A 23,329-nucleotide genomic window follows, 5' to 3' on the forward strand; every position below is an offset into this window, starting at 1 on the left:
CAAGAAATAAGAGAAGGCACTGACAAATTCTCTGTGAGACTGAAAAATGAAAAGTGTAAGACAAAAACACTGATCAAATGAACTTCAGAGAGTTAAAGTAACATGAGTTATATACTTGTACATATCTTAGAAGAATAAGCTCTGCAGTTGAAGGAAAACACGTGCTTTGCATGTATCTTGATTAGTTTCAGCAGCAACTGTTTTTGCTGCAGTTTTAAACAAATAAGGCGTTGTTTATTTCTGTCTTAAAATGGCCTGTAGATCTACTGGAAAATGTTCAGCAATCACCAGTGCTAACTTCAGAAGAGGTTGCTCTTTAGTCATTACTGAATTCCAGTACAGCACTACTTGCAAGAGTCAAAACTATACTGAAAAGACATTCCACTCCAATCCCACATTTTCACTGACTCAGGCCTCTCTAGGGGAAAAAAACAGACAGAATCATTTCATGTTCCTAAGTACAAAGGAAGCTTTATTTTTTTCCCCCATTAGGCTTGAGAATTATTCTTTGGACTACAGGGTTTGCAAAGACAGTGCATGCATACAGATAAACATGTGCATGTGTATACCAGAACTACTTTAAAAGAGCATGAAGAACACGAGGAACATGAAGCTGAGCCCTACATTAAAGTGAGAATTAAGACCGTCAGAATAGCTTTCTCTCATGCTTTCTCCCTGCTTATTAATTATTATTCAGCATCTTAATCACATTCATCTGTGTTTTTTGTTTGTTGTTGTTTTTTGTTTGTTTTTTTTGCGGGAGTTCATGGGGGAGAATATACAGCAGTCTGACTGTCCCCCAAATCTACATGTTTCTATAGCAAAGAGCAGAGACAACATTCCTCAGAACAGGTAATGGGGTTATTCAGCAAGCAAAGAACAGTACTGGTCTCCCCTTCTATTTCCTTTCATGCTGAAGAAGACCCTTCAGTACTGGTCTCCCCTTCCACTTCCCTTCTTCTCCCCTTCATGCTTTCCTCTTTGAAAAAATGGTGTTGTAAGTTTAAAACATGCCTGTTGGCCTGCGTGAGCTGCATTTCCTCAACAGATTATCCCTGATCTCACCGCCCTTGGCAGCATTAGAGGGGTCACATTTTTACACGGATGAACTAGTTGAACAATTTCTTCAAAGTAAGAAATAAAAACATTCTTTCCTTCAAAGCATCCGTGCATGCTTTCTTCTTTATTCTGTTTGTTCAGTTTTTCTTTTTAAGTCAATAAACACTTTATACCTTGTATTCATTGCAAGAAAAACAAATTATACTCCAATCCCAGTATCTGCAGTTTGTTTATGGCATCAGCTGCTGAAAATTAAGTATTTCACATGTCAAGGTTTAATTGCAATCCTTAAATGATGTTCTCCGCAGCAAAAGTTCTAACTGTATTTGGCAGGAATGGAGTAGGAAGTGACATCTCTGATTTTCTTCTGCCAAGCCTCAAAGAGTTGCTGTGTCCTCCTTTCTGGTTCCCTGGAGAGAGACAGTACAGTAAACACCAACATCCTAGGTACTACATGTAGCAGCCGCAGCCACATTTGCAAAGGTCACCTAGCAGAAGGCATTCCTGCCAACTTTCTTACAAATTCAAGTGGTAATCATGAACTATATAATGCAGGGTTAGCTTATAGTTAATAGAGTGAACCTAAACCGCATGATACGGCTCTCATTTGTTGTACCCATAAGGGGTATAGGAGATGGATAGGGTACTGTGAACATAAGGTAACCTAAAACATACTCAGTCTCTTTGTACAGTCAAAACATGGAACTTCAGCCTTTCTGAGACCCTGGAAATATGAGACAGCCATTTTTCAATGTTTTTTTTCTCTTTGAAACATGTATTCTCATACAAGTCCAATAAAGGAGATTACCTTCAACACCGAGTCAACTTTCATTTCATATTTTTTTGTTTCCTAGACAGACTAATAGGATTATCAGTACTATATCCCGAAATTCATATTCAAAAGCAATAGCAGCCAAACCTTTGCCATGGAGACCAGAGTACTGTGAAGGTGTTGGGTTTTTTTAGTATTTTTTTATGTGTGGTTCTTCAGAAGGCATTAAAATGCAGTCAATAAACTCATCCAGCAGAGAGAGACTATGAAGGAAAAAGCAATGACACGCCTGTAAGAATCCAGAAGGTCTACTTGATCTGATAAAAGAAAAAATAGGAAGAAAAAAAAAAAAAGATTTGCTTATGGAAATTCTTAATTAGTTAACGAACTAATACATCTGAGGCATGTTGGATTTGTGCACTCATATTCTCATTTGTTAAGAAGAATTTTAAAATTACCACAGGCTCTTCAGCTCTGTGCTGATAGCCTGCTCCTGCTGCTCCCACATATGCACCCCTTCTTTGCCTCCAAGTCATGCTGCTGTGCATGTCCCTTTCTCTTTGCACTTTCAGAGCTCTCCTCTTCACAGAGGCTCCTGCCAAACCAAGCCCTGCTCCATATCACTGTGGAAGCTGTCTTGTCCTCTTGCATTCTCCTCAGAGGCGTATAGTCATTTCTGAGATCCCTGTTCCTGCACCCAGCAGTGCAGCACCAAAGAGCAGTAACTCCAAAGAAAGTCTTACTGAGCCCCAGGTGAGGACCAAACAGCGCTCCTGAGCCTGAAGATGAAGGCCAACAAAGAGATGGAACAAGTTCAGTGTAAAAGGAGTCCTTGGAAGAAATAAGCTGTTAGGCGGGTTGCTGCTGTGCACATGTAAATCGAGGTTTGGGGGGGATAATAACTAGACAAGGCTCAGATTATTATTTTTTTTATTTTTATTTTATTTTATTTATTAAACAATGGAAGACATAAACCTCATAGACAGGCAACTTTTTTTTTTCTAGTACCTAGGCATTCCATATCTGCTCCTCACAAAAATAAATAAATAAATAAATAAATAAATAAATAAATTCTCCCACTAGACTGTTTTTCTTTAAGCTGCAGAGCACAGTATTTTTCTCCAGTGCATTTCTCAGAAAGGCCAGAAACAAACTTGCACAAAACAGTATAAGTCTCTGGCAGACCTGCAGCCTGAAAAAGTTCACCCTCTAAGATTAGTACAGTGATAAGCTTCTCTAATTTGCTGGGCATTATCAACCAGAAGTCATGCAACCAGCTCCAAGTAATATGTATTTTTAATATGCATCATAAGCAGTAGTATAAACTATTACAGATAAAAGAAAAATTGAAGTAAAATGGCCAGATCTTGCCCTTATCAGCAACAAATCAGCCTGGTTTACCTCAATGGGCTCTAAATACAATAAATGAGGAAAGAATCACCTGAAGTTTTTTCAGCTGTTTTCAGACTTCTGCCTCTTGGCTGTCTGCCTGTGAGAGTTTTCGTCTCTGAAACAGCCTCCCTGATGCATTGTTTCCTGAAAACAAAGAATACAAAAAGGCAAGCATAATTATTCTCATTGTTGGGTACTTGAAACAAACAGCAGGAGACATAAATTATGAGAAGACCTATAAGCCTGTATCTGATGAGGAATAATGAATTTTTGTAAAGACGGAGAAAAATTGAAGTGCAAAGGCACGTAACAATTTTACACATTAATAATGTAATCACACTTTCTAAGATCACGGATTTTTTTTCTTTTTTTCTTTTTTTTAATTTATTTTTTTATTTTTTAAGTGGGATCATAGTGTTTTGCCTTAGGACATATGTTATCTGGATCATTTCATCTACTATCATTACTAGGTGACTGTAGGATAACAGTCCTTTAACTGATTGACTTGTTTAACCTTAAAGTACCTGAACTGTTTTCTAGCTCTATCCTACAGGAAGACCAACACTCATCACTAAAAACAGTTCATTATCAGTTTTCAAAAGTATGTGTGAGTTTTAAGTAGCATTTGGGGCTTATCATTAGCAGTAACACTCAAAAGGCTAAATATACCCTGGAACATCATGAACTAGCATTACAGTTGCTACTGGAGTTGGTTCTGTAAAACACAATTCCATTTCACCTTTCTCTAGCCCCAGTAAAGCATTTCAGGGGTCTCCAGAGGCCCAGAAGGATAACAATAAAACCTTATTTTGCCAAGCTGATAGCTGCAAACCTCTCTCAGATGCACTGGGTTTTCCCTCTGGCTTAGATGCCAAGAATATTTCAGTGCTTGAGGACTACTTCACTAGTAACATATTCATTTTTCATGCACATGTTCATCTTTATGTGCCTTCACAGAAGAAATTCAATCTTTCTAAGAATTTTGGGGAAAAAAAAAGAGCTCCAGTTTTAGGTTATTTTTTCATTGGAAAGAAATGGATCACAGAATAGATTATTTAGATCCAGGTCACTGGGAGCAACGTAATAGTTTTTTTGTTTGTTTGTTTTTCCTGTGGGATGTATACTTCATCCATATCCCTGCTACTATTTTGGAACAAAAAAGGGGCAAATTTTATAAATAAAGGATCATTTCAACACTAGAAAGCCAAAAAAAAAAAAAAAAAAAAAAAAAGATCCCATTATCAGATTGCAAATAATCATTAAAAAAATAATAAATCTTTAATTAATCCTACTAACTACAGATAGCTAGATCATCATTTCAAATTCTTTTTCATCCAAGTGTCAATCAGACACTTGGCCTGAAATCTGTGGTTCACATTCAGCCTTCAGCATTTCAGATTTTATTTACTACCTCAGTATATCTAAACTAGAAGCCAGTAATTTATTAGTCCAGGAGGATGGGAAAGGAAGGAAGCTCCATGTCCAACCAGCAGACACTGAGTTATGGAATATAAGTTAAAGAAACTGCAGCTCTTTATAGATTATGGCCAAACATACTTGCTGCATCCAGTCTTCAGGGACTTTGTCATGATCAACATCAGGTTGATAAGGAAAGGTGGATAAAAAAAAAAAAAAAAAAAAAAAAAAAAAAAAAAAAAAGCAGGCTACAAATATAAAGACAGGCTACAGGAACTGATTTTGCCATTCATGAGACCATTTAGTGCTTGAACTTTTCAGCATGAATTTGATAAGAAGAACACCACAAAGAAAACAAGGACAGACAGCAAATTCACAGCTTTGAGTTGGCCATGTGGACAATGTGATTTGTTATAAGATTCCTCAGTGTCTCCAAAGGACGGACATAGATATGGACACGCGGCTCCATTAAATGACAAGGTTATTTACAAACAGATCCTAGCTGCAGCTTCTAAGCAGGGTGCAGCCAGGAACATGCCTATAACCTCCTTTGTTGAACATCTGGTACACAGATGGACTGGAACAAAACCGTACTCTGTGCGTTTACCTCCCAAAAGTGACTAATGCCCAGACTTTCACAAGGATTCTATATCCCATCTCCTCCATTTTCCAGTAAACAATGTTGAGGTCTAAGCACTTCTGAGAAATCTTGACCAAGGTTGCTAGTTTCCTGAATATCCACTAACTAGCACGTTTTTCTACTCCTACTGTTAAATGAATAGTCTATCAATTCTGGGCAAAGAGATTGCAGCCCCACACAGTTATGAAAGTATCTGAGCAATCTCAGCAGTATGTGCCAGCTCTGAATATGGTATTTTTAAAGCGCTGTTATAGTTCACTGCATGTTTAATTTTTCATAGTTTATAAATTTATAACTATCGCCTATTTGTGGTGTAGGAAGGTCTGGAATCAGAAGGTCGATATCAGATCATTTTAAGGTCTAACCCACAAATGATTTCTTCTGTGGTGCCAGCTAGAGAATAGAGTCGAGGATGCCTGCAGAGCTTTCTGAGGAAAAACAACAGTCTTCTGTGAGTGGTCAATGCATTCAACCAGAATTCTGAAGTCTGCCTCAGACGTGGCACAGAAACTCAAACACCCACCCTCCCAGTTAGCAATGAGCTACTCCAGGCCCACAGTTTACAAGACCACAGGAGTACCCAACCATGTATTCTTCAGCCACAAGATAAATTTGGGGCTAGTTCTACGCGTTGTGCATATGCTCAGTCCTTAAACAAAACCCCAGACTGTCCACGCCCTCACTTTGGCACATGAGATACTACTAGAGTCTTAGGAGCATCACTGGAATAGCTCTCCTGAACGGCACCTATCTCACCCCACAGGGCAGCTGTTTTGTTCATTGCCTTGGAAGACGTTCTGCCTTGGCAGACATACAACAGAGCCAAACCGTGTGGTCTCTGCTGCCGCTTAATTGATTACTGCTCTGTCACTTGCCAGCAGTATTTCCCTGGACTAGGCCCAAAGTATGAAAAGGCTGATGCAAGAAGACCGCAAACAGAGAAGACCATTTCCCAGTGAGGTGCAAGAACAAAATCTCCCCTCTCCTAATGCTATTGCACTCTTCAAATTAACCATTTGTACACTGCAGATCCAGCTAGGTTTCTTTCCGTATCGGTGTGCAATTAGTGGTAAAGAGCAGCCTTCTTAAAACTGAAGTATTGATTATGCTAACAGTAGGAACATGGAAAGTAGACAAAGCAATCTTAGAATAGAAGTCTTTGTGTCCATCTTGCCTTATCATTGTATAATGATAGCATAGGTCAGCCTGACTTCTTCAGAGGCACAACTGAGAACCACTTCAGTCTAAGCAGTCCCCTAATAGCTTCCCTTTTTTGGAAAGAGAGGATCTCTTTTTAGTCATCCAGAGCTCCTCTGTTCTTATTAGCTCCAGCACTTCCTCTGCATCTTCAGCCTTCTTCATTCCTGTTTTCCCAACAGCCCTAATTTAGTATCTCCATATAGCAACTGTCCCTCAGACTTCAGACACGTATGTCCCTCAGACATACGTCATCCATAACACACAACAGTTACATGTTTATGACACACTGTAAACACTGGTGGAAGGTTATGTTATAGAGATGTGCATCAATTCACTTCCAAGTGGCTCAAGGTTTTAAGCACCATAATACCAGCAAAGTAAATGGTTTCAGAGGTTGGACTAGGTGATCTTGGAGGTCTCTTCCAACCTAGATTATTCTGTGATTCTGTGGTTCTGTAAATGAATGCAAACTTGGATCCAAGTCAAGATATACCTGCAAATTGACATGGAAAATAATGACTTTTTAAAGAGACCTATTCTCGCAGGCTGATATTTAAAGGTTTTTAAAAGCTATTTACTCAAAGGTATATATTTGGAATAACAAAAATACAGAAAGAAGAAAAATAGATTCTTCAAAAATTCTATAAAATAAGGATTCCAGACACTCCTTTATTTCTATGTATTTCCAACATTTAATTTATTTTGTGTATGTGGCACACAAACAAATAAACATGCACATTGAATGCAATTGCATTGCATACAGATGATTTCCTCTCTATGGAACATTGTATACAGTTATGTTCTGCTCTCTAGGAGGAGTTTATTATGTCTTCTCCAAAAGCAATTGTTTGCATTGCTCTTACAAGGCCTCCTCCTGCTATTGTTCATAAGTGCACAAAGTCTACTCACCTGCGCACAGTACAGTCTAAGCCTCGTCAGATTCTTAGGTAAATAAAGGGGAGATGAGGGCAGACAGAAACTGCACAACTTGCTGTTTTGTACAAACACGGGCCAGGCTGTGATGATGTGATTGGGAGGGTGGAAAGGTTACATATACACCCCATGCAGCAGCTCTCTGATATACATGTGCTGTAAGACTTACCAACATCTGCAGAAAACAGCACATAAGGAACTTTTAACAAACAGTCTGACAAAAAAGACAAATTTTTGCTTAAACACTTAAAGGCTATGCTGTATCTCCTATACTTCGTGAACTATACACTTCCTCTGACAGGGATTGCTTTGCCCAGAAGTATGGTAATGTATCTTAGCAACAGTGGCGGGGGGAAGGCTTACTGTACTGTAAAAGAATTCAAACAAAATGTATATAGCTGCTGACTGTTATAAATATATCCCTTCCACTCTGAGGGGGTGTTCAATTATACTCCTGCTTTTTTCCCACATTTCCTTTCTCAGAGGGGCAGGGGCATTTATCCAGCTCTCAGCTCACCCACGAAGAGCCCTAACCACTTGAAATCCCCTTCAGCCTCAGCTCTGACCAGACAGGCCTTGCAGCATAACCCGTTGCTATCCCAGCCGCATCAGTAAAAGCCATTACAGTAGCACCCTGGAGATAACCTCTTCTGAGCCCAGCTGCTGCTCCCCCAGGTGTTCAGCTGCCATCCCTCCAGTGCAGCACTTCCCAGCTCTTCTGTCCTGAGCAGGTGGAACTACACAGAGCAGGACTGCAATATTTCACCTTCCTACTTGTCAGGCAAGCAGAAAGCTTCCTGCGGCCAGGGAGGTGCAGAGTTTGCACAATTGAGCCTTTCAGTAAGATGCATTGTTTCCCACAAGTAAAACAGAGCAACCTTTATCTATGCCCTCTACTCAAGTTCTCTGTGAGGGCAATCCCTCTGCTCACTTCCCACTTCCAGCACAGTGAGGCTGAGAGCCTGACAGAGCACTTCTCCTCCCTTAGGACAGCTCTGAGGTGGATGTCAGGGACTGCAACACCTTGTGCTGAAATACCCCAGCAGCACTGAAAAGATCTAAGGGATGAGTTAAAATGCGAGGAGAGGGGTTCCAGAAATTGAATGACAAGTCAGGGTATAGAAAACAAGTCAGTGAGGAAAGTGAAGGCGCCTTTTTTCCTTCAGAATGAGTGTGTGGGCTCCAATCGCCTTGCAAGGATTACCCTTTGCAAGCATCTCTGGTGCTAGCTACGAATAACCAGAGTGCCCTTCCAGCAAAGGGTTTGCTCAGTCTTTCTGGGAGCAAGCACCAGCACGTCCATAAGAAACTTCATTCAAGTTCACTGAAACACTTGGAAACCCTAAGGAGGATTCTTCCTTTGCAGGGAGGGAGGAATCCCTCGCCGAGAGAGATCTCCACTTGGAGCAGGTTTACACCCAAGGACAGAACGGGCAGTTGCCTAGGGTGTGCCTAGGACACCGAAGTACCTGGGCAAAGCTGGCCAAGCCTTCCCATCCCCCGAAAGGCCGCACTGGCCTGCCGCTATTAATTCCGCGCATGATGAAGACATTTAAAGCCTTGCAGTCGGTCTTTCTCACAAGCAGGCGTCTGTCGTGCCGGGTTTCATGGCAAGGCGCCGTTGATTCAGGAGATGAATTCCCACACGGACACATGGACACACGGACACCGCCACCCCACAGCGCGGATCCCCGGGGGGTCCGGATCCTCCGCCATCCCCCCGGGGCTCTCGGAAACTTTCCGCCCCGGGGCCGAGCCTCCAAGTTTCTCAGCCTCCGCCTCCCCTCCGGCGGAGGCCGGGCTGCCTGAGCGAGCAGCACAACTTCCCCGGCCGGGAGGAAGGCGAGGAGGAGCTCGGCGCCGAGGGGTGGGGGGAGATGGAGCCGGGGCGTGGGGAAGCCGCTCCCGCCTTCCTCCTTCTCCTCCTCCTCCTTCTCTTCTCGCCGGCTGCTCCAGCCCGGCACCAGGCGACCGCTGCCTCCCTGCCGAGCCCCGCAGCAGCCGGGACGTGCCTCCGGGATGGGGGCGCCGCCGGTCGCCCCCAGCCTCCTGCTGCTGCTGGCCGGCGCCGCGGGGTTGTGCCGGGCTTTCTTCTCGCTGCCGCTCCGCGTGTCCCAGCCGGCCGCCCCCCGGGGGTCGCCGCCCGCCCCGGTGCCGCTGCGGCCGGGGAGCGGCGGGGGCCGGCAGCGGGATGCCCCGGCAGAGCCGGGAGGCTTGGCCTTGGCCTCGGAGCCCGGGGGCAGCATCAACTTTTTGGCCATGGTGGACAACCTGCAGGGGGACTCCGGCCGCGGGTACTACCTGGAGATGCTCCTCGGGACCCCGCCGCAGGCGGTAGGAGTGGGCCGGGGAGAAGGGGGGGGGGCGGGGGGAGGATATTTTGGAAGGGGGGAGGATATTTTTGGGGGGTCGCATCTCAGCAGCTGGGTTCTGCCGCCCTCCCCCGTTCCTGCCCAAACGCAACTTTCTCTCGCCGTGCCGTAACTTCTGCTGCCGAGCCCAGGGGGAACCCCCGCTTAGGACGGGCCCCTCCCCTCCCCCCCGAAGGATGGGGACCCCCCGCTTAGGACGGAGACCCCGGCCCCCCATTGCAAAGCGTCGCGATCGCAGCTTAGAGTAACCCATCCGCGCGGGTGTGTTTCTATTTTCTGTTAAAGCCGCGTCTGGGCGCTCCGGGGAGGGGGGGGGGGATGTGCTCGCAGTGCCCTCCCCCGGCGAGAATCGCTCCAAATCCTCCGCTGGAGCTGAGCAGCGGGTAGGCAGCGCCAGCCCTGGGAGGGGGGATGAGAAGTTTCCCCGAGCCTCCCCCGCCGAGTCACGGGGCGGCCGAGACGGCTGCTCGGCTCCTCAGCTGAGCCCAGCTCGTTTCCTGCCGGCCCTCGGGGCTTTTCGCCTCCCTTCTTCTCGCAGGCCGAGCCCCGGCCTTGGCCCTGCACAGAGGATTTCTCCTTTATTCTTCCCGGGCTGCTGGCAAAGAGCTAAGGAATGCCGAAACGCCTCGCCAACGGGGAGCGTGCAGCTGTTAAATGTTTGCGATTCTGTGGGATCTTTACTTTTTTTTTTTTTTTTTTTTTTTTTTTTTTACACCTGGACGTAAGAGGGTTGGTCAGATTGTTGCTCCGTGCCATCAGGCTCAACACCTGTATTTAAAAAGGGTTGCGTTGTTGTACAACCAATAAATGTAGTTAAGAAGAAGCAGACCCCGTCCAATGTATCAAAGCATGGCCCCATAGCCACAGAGGCTGTGAAACAATCTTTCCCTCCGTGTTACAGGCTGCGTGTGTGGTGAGCTCTGTTAGTGTGGCATCGTGTGGCCTTCATTACTCAGGGGAACATTCAATATTGGTTTCTGCCAGAATCCAGATATCAGGTTTGATTGGGCTAATAATGCAATTCAGTCTGTCTTAGATTAAAAAATAATTTTAGGAAGAAATAGTGAAAGTAAAGGATGTCATCTCCTTACACGTCTACAGGGATTTTGAAAGTGAAAGAAATGGAAAAGGAAAAATATGACAGGCACTTGATAATGTAACTGGATGTCTGCCCTCAGTGCACCTTGAGACTTCACTTAACAGCTAGTATTGCTTGCATTACGTGTGATGTGAGGTTTCAGTTAAACTTGCCTCCCTGGTTTTTCATCTGAAAAACAGCTCTGAATCCAGCTGCAAAGCTTTCACTATTTCGAACTAACTTCTGAGTTCTTTCAAAATTAATTATTTAAAAGATTGCTACTGGTGGTTAGCATGTACAAAGTTTTATTCACAGGACTAGGCCCACCAAGGTTGTAAATGTAAGCAAGTAAGGTTATAAATGCATTTGGGTTTCCAAAAAGTCAGACCCCAATGTATAGCAACTCAGTAGAGCGGTGTTAAAATGTATTAGCTGCTTTGGGTAAGAATTTGTTATCTTCTTTCCTGCCTGAAACTGGAATACTTTAAGACCACAAATGCGCTTGCTGCTTTTCTGCTCTACAACAAATAGCATAAAGCTGCAAAGCTGCTACAGGCCGGTTCCGCTTGCATCCTTCACATTGCTTACACTAAAAGCAAATATCTTGGCCCTGCCAAGTGCTGGGATCACGTTAAACTCCTTGAGCAAGCAGTCACTGAAGTCAGAGTGGGGCATGATCAGGTAGGAAAGGGATGTTTCTTGTTAAATGTTCCTCCCATTCTGACTTCGCCACCCATCAGAAGCTGCGGTGTACGGTGATGCTTGGACACCTCCCTTCTCCCCTACAGCCCTCTAGCATGGGACTCTTCCCCCAGACTGACTCTTTTTCACCCAGTTCCCTCCCAGGACCACTGAGCCCACATACAGGGCACTGCTGCCCTGACACTTAACCTCGGGGGGAAAAGAAATCCTGCCAGTGAGGAAGAGTTATGGAGAAACTGGAGCAGAAAGTTGGGGAGCAGAGCTACTGCTCCGCACAGCGCCTTGGCAAGGGGGTGAGCAAATGCAAGCAAGGCAGCAGCGGACCGAGACCAAATAGCGGGTGGTGAAAAAAGGCACAAGATTTAATGTTGTGGTTACAGGACTGCTGGTGCCTGGTAACTTTGCAAGCGTGCATTTAGTGCTGAAAGCCTGCTGTGCCGGTATGGGGATAAACATTTGTTTCACAGGGGACTTTAGCACTGCTGAACTTGTATTACTGCTCCATTGCATTTGTAGAAATTTCCCTTTTTTAATTTCTGCTCTTGGAAGGAAGCTACTATGAAAGAACTTCTCTTTTTAGGTCATTTAAGACATGCAATTTGGCTTTCGTTCCAATGCTGGTTTGTCATACAGCAGATAAACACAGTACAGGGCTGAGCTTCACAATGGCAGTTCTGAAATAATTGTTCTGCCAATATAAAAATAGAGTAGTTGTGTGAAGTCAGATTTTTTCTTTTTTTCCAAGGGACGAAATTTGAGTGCAGTCAGTCTAGTTTTGCAAAGTGTTTGCAGCCAAACTATTTCTGACCATTTCCAGTTTTACGATACAGTATCCTAACAATAGATCTCCAGACTAGCTACCAGATCAGTGTCAGCTGTCACTAATTCTCCCCAGCTAATTCTCATTAATTCACATACAGTTCTACTTAGGAATTATGTGAAAGCTGAAAAAGGAAAAAGTTTTGTATTGTATTGAAGAGTGTGATGTATTTGTCTCTTTCTTCAAGGATGTATTGTGTCCTACTTCTGATGGATTACATGCTTTACACCTGTCTGCATAGGTGTGCTTTCTCCAATGCCAGATTTAAATATGAGGTGGCAAGGGTCCAATATGAATTGTGTGCACGGCTCTTACTTTTTATTTCTTTAAATAATCTGATGGAATACCTTTGCTCTATCATTTACTGTTTTGCCTGCCCTGAGAAGCCCTGTGAGGAACAAGATTAAAGATCATTTAGGGTTTTTTCCACTTTCTTCACCACAGTTCTGTTCATATTTTGCTTCTCTTACAAACTTTTGACAAATGGAATAGTCAAACTCCTAAGGCACCCTGTGTTCTTCACAGCTTTCCTGAAGTCCATCTGGACAGCATTATATCTTAGCGAAGAACCTACTGTTGTCTCATCTTGCCACTTATGTTAGTCTTGATTATATGAAGCAGAGGTAAACCTGCCTGTCTCATTGTATTTCCAAACTGCACATTTGGTGAAATAATGTAAATACTCTAAGTGCAACATCATTGCAAAGGGAGGCTCAGCATGCACCTCCTGAGAGCTCAGAGTCCTCTAGGTTTGCTTTGGTTAGTGGGTACTGAAACCACAACAGGATCTGATTTATGCTCTGAACACACAAGCCCTTTCTGAAATTTAAATCTTTCATTCTATGCATGAGGAGGTTTTGTTTATTGTTCTTTATGGCAGTTTGTTCTGTGCAGGGGGTGAGCAGTGAGTTTACCTCTCCTGTAAACTTGCTCAGGTTAACATGAGTTTTGGGTCTAGCAGGTTAAGGTGAGAGTTGCTGCAAAACACAAACTTCAATTCCATGTAATTGGTGAGAGGTTACCTTTCCTTCAATTTATTCCAGCTATTAGAGAAAAGAAGGATATGTATTAAACACCTTAAGTGTGTCACGGACTCTTATAATTTATAGCCTGATATTTTGAAGGTGATGAACATGCACATTAGCAAGTTCTGAACATGCAGCCATTCTTTCTTAATTGTTAATAGCTCTTATTTCATGAGAGTTGTAAGGAATGAATAGTGTGAGGAAAAAATCAGCTACTTTTGCAATTTTATCACTGCACTGGTCTTACTATAATAGGTGGTAAGGGCCTGATTTCTAGAGCTGTGTCATTCCCTGAGAAACTGAGCTCTACTGTCTTAATTTTGTTGAAGAGTTTACCCTCTTTTCAGATACAAGGATTTTTGAAAATGTTATCCTTCTAGGTTCAAATGACAGAACGCAAGCTCCAACTCAAATCTCTCTTATTTCTCTCTCTCTCTCTTTTTTTTTTTTTTTTTTTTTATAGTTACATGTGCCTTTTCTGTTGATTTTTTAGCTTTTTATAGAAGTTGAAAAGAGGAAGGCTTGAGGAGCAAAGACAAGTACTGGGGCATATTGGACTATTTTGAGGTGGCAGCCTCAAAATCCCTCCAGATCCCTCTAATGGAAATACTATGGAAATGCAGTTGGATAGGATTTGTTGCTGCTGTTGGCTAAGTACTATGGATAAATTGAGTAGTTTTGTTGTTGTTATTGTTTTTTATTTGTCTGTGGTTTTTTTGTTTGTTTGTTTGTTTTGTTTTGTTTTTGGATTGTTGTTGGATCCCAGCAAAATAAAAGGGCAAGGACCTGAAAGTTGTAGGAGACAGGACTAATACTGTGGTGTAATGTGGTGAGGCATAATATATTTTTGGCCAAAGACAAAGTAAACAAACATACCAGATTTAGGTTGACAAAAGTGTCCCTGCCTTTACAGATCAACATTCTGGCACCCTCTTCATACAATACCAGTCCTTGCAAATGGCCTGCATGGAAGTTGTGGAACCTGTACTATAAAAATAGTCCAAACCATGAGTATAGTACAGCTAGTGTTTTGTAGCAAGGCTTTGCCTGGGTGTGTTTTTGAGAGGGTTGTAATGGATTGCGATGTCTATGTGCAGTGACACTGGAGGGAGGAGGCTCATCATGGCTGTTCCTCAGGATGTGCTCCTCTCCCAACACAAGTAGGTTCGATTAGAGCCCCACTAGTTTCCCACAAGATTGCTTCTTTTAAGGCACTCACTTTCAGAGCAATGCTGGAAGCTGTTATCTGTGGTCACTGGTCATAACAATCATGCTGGTGGTTCCTGGTGGGTTGTGGCAGAAGGTCTGTTGTGAAGATCAGGGAAGAGGCAAGAGGTGGCAGGTTCATGCTTTTACTGTTCCATGCATTTCATCCCCTACCAAGGCAAAAACATCAGTTCAATTGGAAAGGGTACATTAGCCAGTGGGCAAAGAACAATGTTGTCTACTATGTATGAGTGAATCAGCTGGGATTTACAGTAGGAGTGAGACGAAAACAAGGCAGTGAACACAAGCCCACATGGAATACATTTGGGATTATCAAGAAAGGATTTATTTATTTATAAGCTCTGACCAGAGGCCAGTCAGCTCTAGGGACAGTCTTTGGCAAGACCCATTTAAAAATTACTACATTTTGTAGTGGTATTTCTCTTTGTGAAGTGCACTTGTGACTTCGAGTCTGTGCAGACACATTAACTGTTACATTTTGTCTTCACGTTTTTTTTTATCTTTGAAATTTTCTCACTTATTGTAGGTGAAGTGAGTGACCTGAAATATAATCTGGTCATTGTCAAGTGCAACTACCTTTGAAAGATGAAGCTGAGACAATTATGTAGCCCTGCACATGTGCATCTCCAGTATGAATCAAATGCACCACTCTCCCATTTCTTACTTGCTGTAAAATATAGATTTAATCATAATTTATGTAAATAAGTAAAGGAACTTGTTGCTCCTGTTTTGACCAGATTAGGATTTGAAATCGTCTTCAAAGTAAAGGAGGTAACATTCAGCTGCCCCAGAAAAAGGAAATGCTTTTTCCTGCCATTGATGGGATTGTCATGCATCTTGCTGCTTTTCAGCCTCATTTTACTATGCAAATCTGAGCTTGTGAAGCAAATGGTGTATGCGTTCTACAGATACCAGGCTGCTGTTAAAATAAAAAAGTTTTACATTTCAATTTGTATCTGTTGGCTCAGTGCCTTTCAAAGCACTTAAATAGCCCAGGACTGGAATAGATTTTATTTGCAGTATTTTGCACATGAGTTCCCTTAGTTTTAAAATACCATGTTAGCTGACTATCTGTCTTCTTTTCTCTGCATATGTCTACATCACAGTCAAAAAAAAATGGCCAGCTGGACCTCTCACTACTACTGCTTTACAGGGCTGCAGCAGGGGAAAGATATTCTGGATCTTAGTTTCTATTTTGTAAGAGTCCTTCTCGAGTAGGTGAAGTCTGTGGGGTACAGTGGAAAGGAAATCAGAAGAAAATAAATGAGCTGGAAAAATCTTATACAAGTAAAAATTAGAATTCATGGGATATGATTCATGTGTCATAATTAAAAGGCTCTTTTGAAGAGAATCTGTTAAGACAGTAATTGCACTCTGCAATCCTTGTTCCACTCACCACTGCTTACTAATAATTTTAAATTGTGAAAAGTAAATTATTTGTGGATTTTTGTCGTCTTCGCTCAGCTTGTGTGTACTAAAATTAGTTGATTTTATTTAGCTTTATGGTTGGTTTATTTTTGTACTTACTAGCAAAAACTGCTGTTAAGCTGGGCTGCATGTGTTTAGGGAAAATGTTTGTCCAGTTTTAATTTAAAAGAGTAAAGGTATTAATGCTGCAGGAACACTTGGGAAGCTCCTATATAAAGACCTGAATCAATTCCTAGGGATCTCAAATTGCTTGCTAGCATGGCTTTTTCCCATTATTATTTTTTGTTTGTTTGTTTGTTTTAGGAAAAAAGACAACAGGGGAGCTAAGAGTAACCTTTGCACTCGAGGGCCAGACCATAAGCCTTCTCTCATTAAAGGCCAGCTCCTGCCATTTGACAGGGGAAAAGCAATCGGACCATTTTGGCAGCTCTCCCTCAAGTGATTCCTTCTGATATTTGTCTGTGGATCTGCCGATGTGAGCGGCCTGGAGGCCGGCACCTCGGAGCCTGCGCAAGACCTCACAGCAGGGCCAGGTGAGGGGATTTTTTCCCCAGCCCAGGCTCTTCCAGTTTCTCACTTCACTGCCATAGGAGTCTGCATGCTGGAGAAGATTGGCCATCTGAGGCTTTTGTAGTACTAGAATGGTTACCTACAAAGCTCTGATATGGAAGGGTGGGTCCTGCTCCCCCTGACCTCCCTCCACCGCCCCGACATTTTAAATAGTATTAGGGAAGAAAGTGTAAGTTTCAAGTGCAGATCTGTTTTCCAAATTACAACTTTGGCTGCAAAATCTTGAGAGTTTTTTTTTTCTTTTTTTTTTCTTTTTTTTTCCCCCTCTTACTGTTTTCTACTTAATTGGAAACATAACTTCAAAAATTCCACTGTGATCAGCCCATTAATACAGAAACTTTGACTGTCAGTGTTTGCAGCTTAAGAAATTGATAACTGAAACATCATTTCAAGACAGAGCACTCTGTACCAGTTTGGAGGAGCTTCAAGGCAGTGTTGTCATACTGCCTAAGCATGATACGGAAAGCTGTGTGCTGCTGTGTGTAGATGTCTGCCACAGGTGAGAGGGAAGTGTGAGGCCTGTCAGAAACTGATTCATCAATCCTGCTGATATTTTCCTGTGAATAAAGAGAGTTTTATTTATTATTTCATTCGTTTTTCTTCTCTGTGACTCTCAGGTTGCAAATAAGAGACAGAGGAGTCCAAAGGTGGTCACACTTTCAAGAAGTCTGAGAAATGCTGTAGCAAGAAAACATCTGATGCAGTCACACTGCTTCAGTTTATCTGTCACAGAATAATCTTCTCATTTCTTCGCAGATGCAAAGTCCTTCAGGGAATAGCACTATCATTTCACACAATCCGATATGCCAGATTTTTGCATTTGGACTGGTGAGATAAATAATGTATGAAAAAAAAATCGTAAAAGTTCTCAGCAGCTGTAGTCGTGAATGCTGGCGCATGTTACGTGTTCCAGCTAAAGTTAACTTTCGTTGGCTCTCTCCGTATTGTTTCAGAGTTGTCTCGGCAAGTGCCCAAATACCAGTGATATTATCTGCACATTTTTATTAAGGTTTGGAAGCGTTCTTAATGGTGGGTGTGCCCTGCAGTGTTTGCCATTGCCAATAGCCAGACTTTTAGAACTCCACTGGCCTGAGCTTCAGCATGGGCAGCAGTGTGACTGCATGCTGCAAGACTTTAGGAAAGCCCTTCCAGGCAGTATGTGAAGTGTTAGAACCCTGGGCTGCTGCAGATCCTGAGAAACCATCATCAGACAGTGTTTTTTAGCTCCTGGCTGAAGCAGAGGGTAATTTACTTCTACATACAGACTGATATTTGGAGGAAAGAGTACCAGGAATCTCTCCTCTGCATGAAGCAACCTCTGTAAACCCGCGAGAATAAAAAAAGTCTTTTAACTTCCTGACCTACAAACTCAACCTGTTATCTGAAAATAAAGCTGTGTTCTTGCACGCTTCTGTGTTCTCCTGTGTAATAAAGATTTTTATAGTGGAACTTAGTTAACAATTGTAATGATGTATGAGCCACAGGCAAAGCTAGTTCATTTCCCAGAGCTGCTGCCTCCACAGTATTAGCCAGGGTAAAGAGAGTAAAGTGTGCATATTTGAGAAAGAGAGAAAAATAAATGAGCCCAAGAGCATGGGGAGTAGCATGGTGTTTTGTTTTGTTTTTGCAAATAAGAAATCATATCTTATTTCACGTGAAAATCAAATCTGCCTTTTAACTTGACCTGCCAGTTTTTAAGTAAAAATATTAGGATAAATATGAATAAAAAAAAAAAAAGATTGTACTTATTTTTAATAAATCAAACACATTATTGTGACACGGCATAGCAGCTTGTTTGTTTGTTTGTTTCCCAATCAAGTAGCTATTCCCAGTGTTATGGATTTGAAAGCTGCTTTCTCTGTGTGCCTTTGAACTCCAGTGTATGATTCCAAGAAATGCCAACGATGGCAATCAAATTCTACTCTTTGGTAATACCCTAAATAGGTCAGGTGGAATGGGGAGCAGAAACCTTCTGTCTGTTCCATTCCCTGTATTAATTACAAGGGAAGTTAAAAAACACTGGAGTTGCATCACCTTGCTTCTGCTTGGAGACCTGGGGCTGCTTGTGTACTTTTCCATGGCCGCTCAAGACAGCACGGAGCAGCGGGCAGCTGTTTGACCCAACACCTTTCCCTAGAGATGTGGCACAGCTTTTCTAGCAGTGAATATAATCTGAATAGCCAAATTACAGTCCTTGTGCTTGACATAGCTGGACCTGGTGTTTTTTCTGATCTCTTCCCTCCCTTTCACCTCTTTCCTGCAGTAGCTGATCCAGTTATGTACCTTGCTATCTATATGGCAGCAACCCAGTAGGTGTGAAGTATGTGATGGTGGCTGTTTTGGGGCAGAAAGGGAGGAATGGAGGTTGGAGCTGCTCTGGCACATGGGGATGAGATAGTTCAAAGGAGTCTGAAGATGTATAAATGCAGGGACCAGTCTCTTCTGTTCACTAGATGGAAACACCCCTATACTGCCATGTAAAATACTATAGAAGTTCAACTATGTTAATCAAAATGTAACAGTGCTGCAAGTCCTGTCCTGAAGTACAAGTTGTGGCATTTTTAGAGCAGAGGTCATGACTTGAAATATGAGAAGCTGCATAGTTGGTTTTCCAAGGAAGGTGCTGACGTTTTTACTTCCCTGTGTCCAACAGTCCTGGCTAATCCAGGAATGCTGATGTGTGACAGTGAGCTACTCTGTGGTTTTCTGGCCTCCAGGAGGGAGAGGCTGCTCTCGCATCCATAAACTCCACTTCAGCAGTGAGGTGGGCATTCTCATGTAGTCGTTTCCATTGCTTTTCATGTTTTTGGAATGTTTCTTTCACTGTTGAGGTGTATAGATAGAGAAAATCCAATTAAAAATATGCTTATCCACTTTGGTTTTGTTACAGTGTTTTAAGAGTATGGATGAAAAATACTGTATAAATATTCAATGTCTTGTTTTAAGAAGAGCACTGAAAAATACAAGCGAGATCTTCCTGAAATGAGTCATTAGGTGCAACTGGAAGGATGTTACAATGAGTGGCGGCCCTACAGTGTGAGTACTGCACCTGGATGAGGACAGCCTGCCTGGGGAGAGCAGCTCAGCCCAATGTGTCATGTCAGGATTGTCCTTCCTTCACCTTTCCTTCTTGCAGCTCTCCAGGCTTTGAAAAACCTTCACTTGAAAACACCCGTCTACAAAGCTAACATCTTGACAGGGAGGAAAAAACCTGAACACAGTCGTGTATCGGCAGGAGTGAGCTGACAGGGGGAGGAGAGGGAAAAGGGCCTGGCATTTGAGATCAGGCCAAGCGTTCAGCATTCTTAAAATGCTGTGGTTTGTTGTTTTGTGGTTTTTTTTTGTTGTTTTTTTTTTTGTTTGTTTGTTTGTTTGTTTGTTTTTTTGTTTTGTTTTTTCACTGCTATCCTGTCTTTTTCTCATTACCTGTCTTCAAAATGTAGCTTTTTTCAAAGTTCATCTTTGCCTTCAAAAACTCCTTAAGTATTGTGGGAGCAGCTTTGGCGCTTAGTTTCACATCGCTGGTGCTCTATGAAAGCCAGGGCTTTACTTACATTTGAGATTGAGATTCATATCTTTGGTGTGAGGGAGACCTTTACATGGATGAGGAAGTACAGGAGCAAGACTGAGGCTCTCCTGAGAGGCTTCTGCCAGCACTGCCCACCACTAAAATATAAGGGTACCATGGTGTATTTGACAAAAGGGAGATTTAAAAAAATACAACAGCACTTGTGAGGATAGAGATACCTCCTAACCTCTCACTCACTGTAGTGTTAAGAATGGATTTCATAAGCTTTGTTGAAGCTTGAAATGTGGCCTTTGATTAGTTATATCATTTCCCACTGGCATGGTAAATATGGATAGTGACTCACAGTGTAGAAGCTTGTACAGCATGAGGAAGGTCATAAGATTAGTGGGGTCAAGCCTTCTTCAGTTTATTTGTTGTAGTGTGGTTCTGCGTAAATGCACAGAACTCTTTCAATCTTACAGACACTGCAGTTGGAGAGGTGTTTTTTTTATTATTTTTTTTAAACACAGGGTAGGACTTCTGAAGCTAGGTAGAAAAAGACTAAAAATGCAAGGTTTTTCATACAACAGTTTCTCTGATTCTAATGAACAATAGAGGAAGAGAAAAGGGTGAACTAACAAAATAAATTGGAAGCTAATTTTGGAGAGCAAAAGCCTCAGAAAATTGAAATTCTAAGCTGTATGCAGCTTCTAACTATACTAATTCACTGCATATAATACTTTAACGTAGGTTTACTGATTTAATTTCCTTTAAAAAACAACAACACAGAGCACAAAACCCTGCTTGGATATCATATTTTGAAAGGTATTATATTGGTATGATATTATATTAGTATGATGAGTGCCTTTCTCCTGTGGTTTTTTTTTTTTTTATTAAGAAAAAAAAAAAAACTTCTGAAATTGTTTGGCATAGTACTGTATTTTTAGAAGAATTATGCCCTAAGAAATACTGGTAAACAGAACAGACATAGCAGACACTGAGCTTAAGACGCTTGAAGTGGATGTGTTATTTTTTTTATTATTATTATTTTTTTTTTCCAGTCAGATGGTTCTAAGTTTTACAGTGAAAGTTTAGCTTCAGGTCAACTGAAAGAATTTGGCAGTGTTTTCTTTTACTTAAGGAATGAAGTGTGGTTAAGCACATGGGTACAAGTGTGTAGAGGCTTACTGAGGAGGAGCTGGCTGGAGACAGTGAAACCCTTTATGGCTCGCGGGTGTTCCTGTATTGTGAAACACAGATGTGCACTCCTTCCCCCATCTCTATTGCTCTGCTATTTACTGTGGAGTTATAAACTGCCCTTTTCCCCAAGTCCACCTACAGCGCACACCTGTCCATGAACTAGTAGCTATCTCATCTGGGTGGCCATTGGTCCAAGGAACTTAAAGCCTTGCCCATGAGGTCTTCTCTACCTTGGCTGTGTTTGGTGGTTTCAAAGCAAGAACAGGCTCCAGGTTGAGAGGGTGGCTGTGAAATCTGTTGTAGCATTCACAAGCGTATCTCCAAGATTCAGGCTGGTGGTAGAGGGAGGCTGCAGGTGTTTCTCCTAATGTGTGTTGTTTTGTTTTTTGTTTTTTAGCTGTTGGATTTATAAATTAATAGCTGTCTCTCCAACACCTTAGCCACTTCGGTCATTGGGGAAGGAGGAATGAACTCTGGATGAGATGCTTTCTAATTCAGATGTTGCATAGAGATCAGACATAGTCCATCCCTCTAAACCAAGGCTGAGTGGGCACTGAGATTCCTTGCGAGCATTGCAGTTAGATGGGAGAGTTGGTCCCAGTGGTTTTCATCCTCTCTCTCTTGTCTCTCAGTGCTGTATTGTAATTAGTGGAAAATTGATGGATTTCCATCTACTAACAGGTGGAAACTTGCTTTTGGTTTAATCAGGGCTTTGTGTATAATTATGTGTAAATGCCTGATGTATTCTGCTTTCATTCTTAATTTTCAGGGTGTGCTTGTGTTTGTTTGTTTGTTTGTTTTTATCTTCCATTTACATAAGCACATAGTAATCTTCGAATTCACAAACATGCTTACTATAAATATAGAAACAAATATACTTTTTCCTCACTGAAATTTGTGAGCATATCGGTGTCTTACTGCTGTTAGTAAGAGCTAGCTCTCTCCTACTTCACTTTAGAAGTTAGAAATAGGCTGGTGAAGAGACAACGAGCTTATGTGTAATCATATGTATGTTAAAAGATGATCACAGTTCTTCACAGCCTTGCAAACTAGTCTGAGCCTACCAATGTCTATTTACAGATTTTTGTAGACTGCTAGATGATTGTCATTAATGAACTTCCTCTAACTAGTCCAGATTTTCCTTAAAACACAATGTCTGGAAGAGGGCATGCCTTCAGTTGAGGCATAAATGTTTAAGGTGAGTGAGCGGGTTGCTTCACACACTTAAATACTTTGTCAGCTATTGGGTGTCCATGTCAGTGATATGGGAGAGGGACTTATATCTGGGAAAAAAAGAGAAAAAAAAGGTTAATCTTTTCTGAAAAGGCAGTGAGACAAAATAGCTACGATTCACACAGCTCTAAGATAAACAAGTAATAGCTCATGTTCAACAGCGAAGCATGTTCATATAGCATGAATAGGATGGATGTGTTGTATGATAAATCTAGACACAGCAAATAAATTTCAGCTTGAAAAATAAGATACCACATGAGACAGCATGTGCAGCTAGAATGTTAATGTTTAGGAAAGTGAAAGAACTGGTGAAAAGGAGAGCGCAGAAATGAAGAATAGATATTTTGCTTTTTTACCAGGATTGATTGGCCAAATTTTATTTTCTTTTGGGGAGGGGAGGGAGGTCTTTAAACCATAATAGCCTTCCCTTATTGTCAAAATGATAATATATATAAAGCACTTCTTGTAATATTTCTCTTCAAAATGACTATTCATCAGTCCCAGAGTCAGACGTTCATATTTCAACTCACAATTTAGTTTAGCAAGTTTATACTTCAGAGCAATCAGTCATCTTTAGCATTTGTGTTTTTAATACAAATGTCAGCTACAGAAACACACAGTGCTCTTAAGCAGGGTAAGAATGGCTAATCCTGATAGTACTTTTCACGTTCTGGTTAAGAAAGAGATTATTGCTTTTCAGAGAGGAAAAAAAAAAAGAAATGGTATTTTTCCCAGTCCAGCAGTTCAGTTCAGA

General features: G+C 42.0%; 1 protein-coding gene and 1 long non-coding RNA gene across 5 annotated transcripts in view; one reads left to right on the forward strand and one right to left on the reverse strand.

Annotated features, from left to right (window-relative positions):
* Positions 1-1,989: 1,989 nt before the first annotated feature.
* On the reverse strand, positions 1,990-9,299 carry LOC139999335 (uncharacterized). The gene is made up of 3 exons (XR_011804723.1): positions 8,882-9,299; positions 3,273-3,367; positions 1,990-2,148 (listed from the first exon to the last, which is right to left on the reverse strand). It is a non-coding gene; the product is annotated as an uncharacterized lncRNA (long non-coding RNA).
* BACE2 (beta-secretase 2) overlaps positions 9,275-23,329 on the forward strand; it is a 53,047-nt gene continuing 38,992 nt past the window's right edge. For 2 of the 4 annotated variants that reach the window (XM_072027144.1, XM_072027145.1), the window contains exon 1: positions 9,275-9,746. In XM_072027144.1, the coding sequence (XP_071883245.1) occupies positions 9,290-9,746 (457 nt within the window). In that variant the 5' untranslated portion in view covers positions 9,275-9,289. The remainder of the gene's footprint in view (positions 9,747-23,329) is intronic. The other 2 variants (XM_027449085.3, XM_072027154.1) reach the window with 2 other exon arrangements.

Source organism: Anas platyrhynchos, chromosome 1 (assembly GCF_047663525.1).
Source record: "Anas platyrhynchos isolate ZD024472 breed Pekin duck chromosome 1, IASCAAS_PekinDuck_T2T, whole genome shotgun sequence".
In the NCBI taxonomy this organism is placed as follows: Eukaryota; Metazoa; Chordata; class Aves; order Anseriformes; family Anatidae; genus Anas; species Anas platyrhynchos.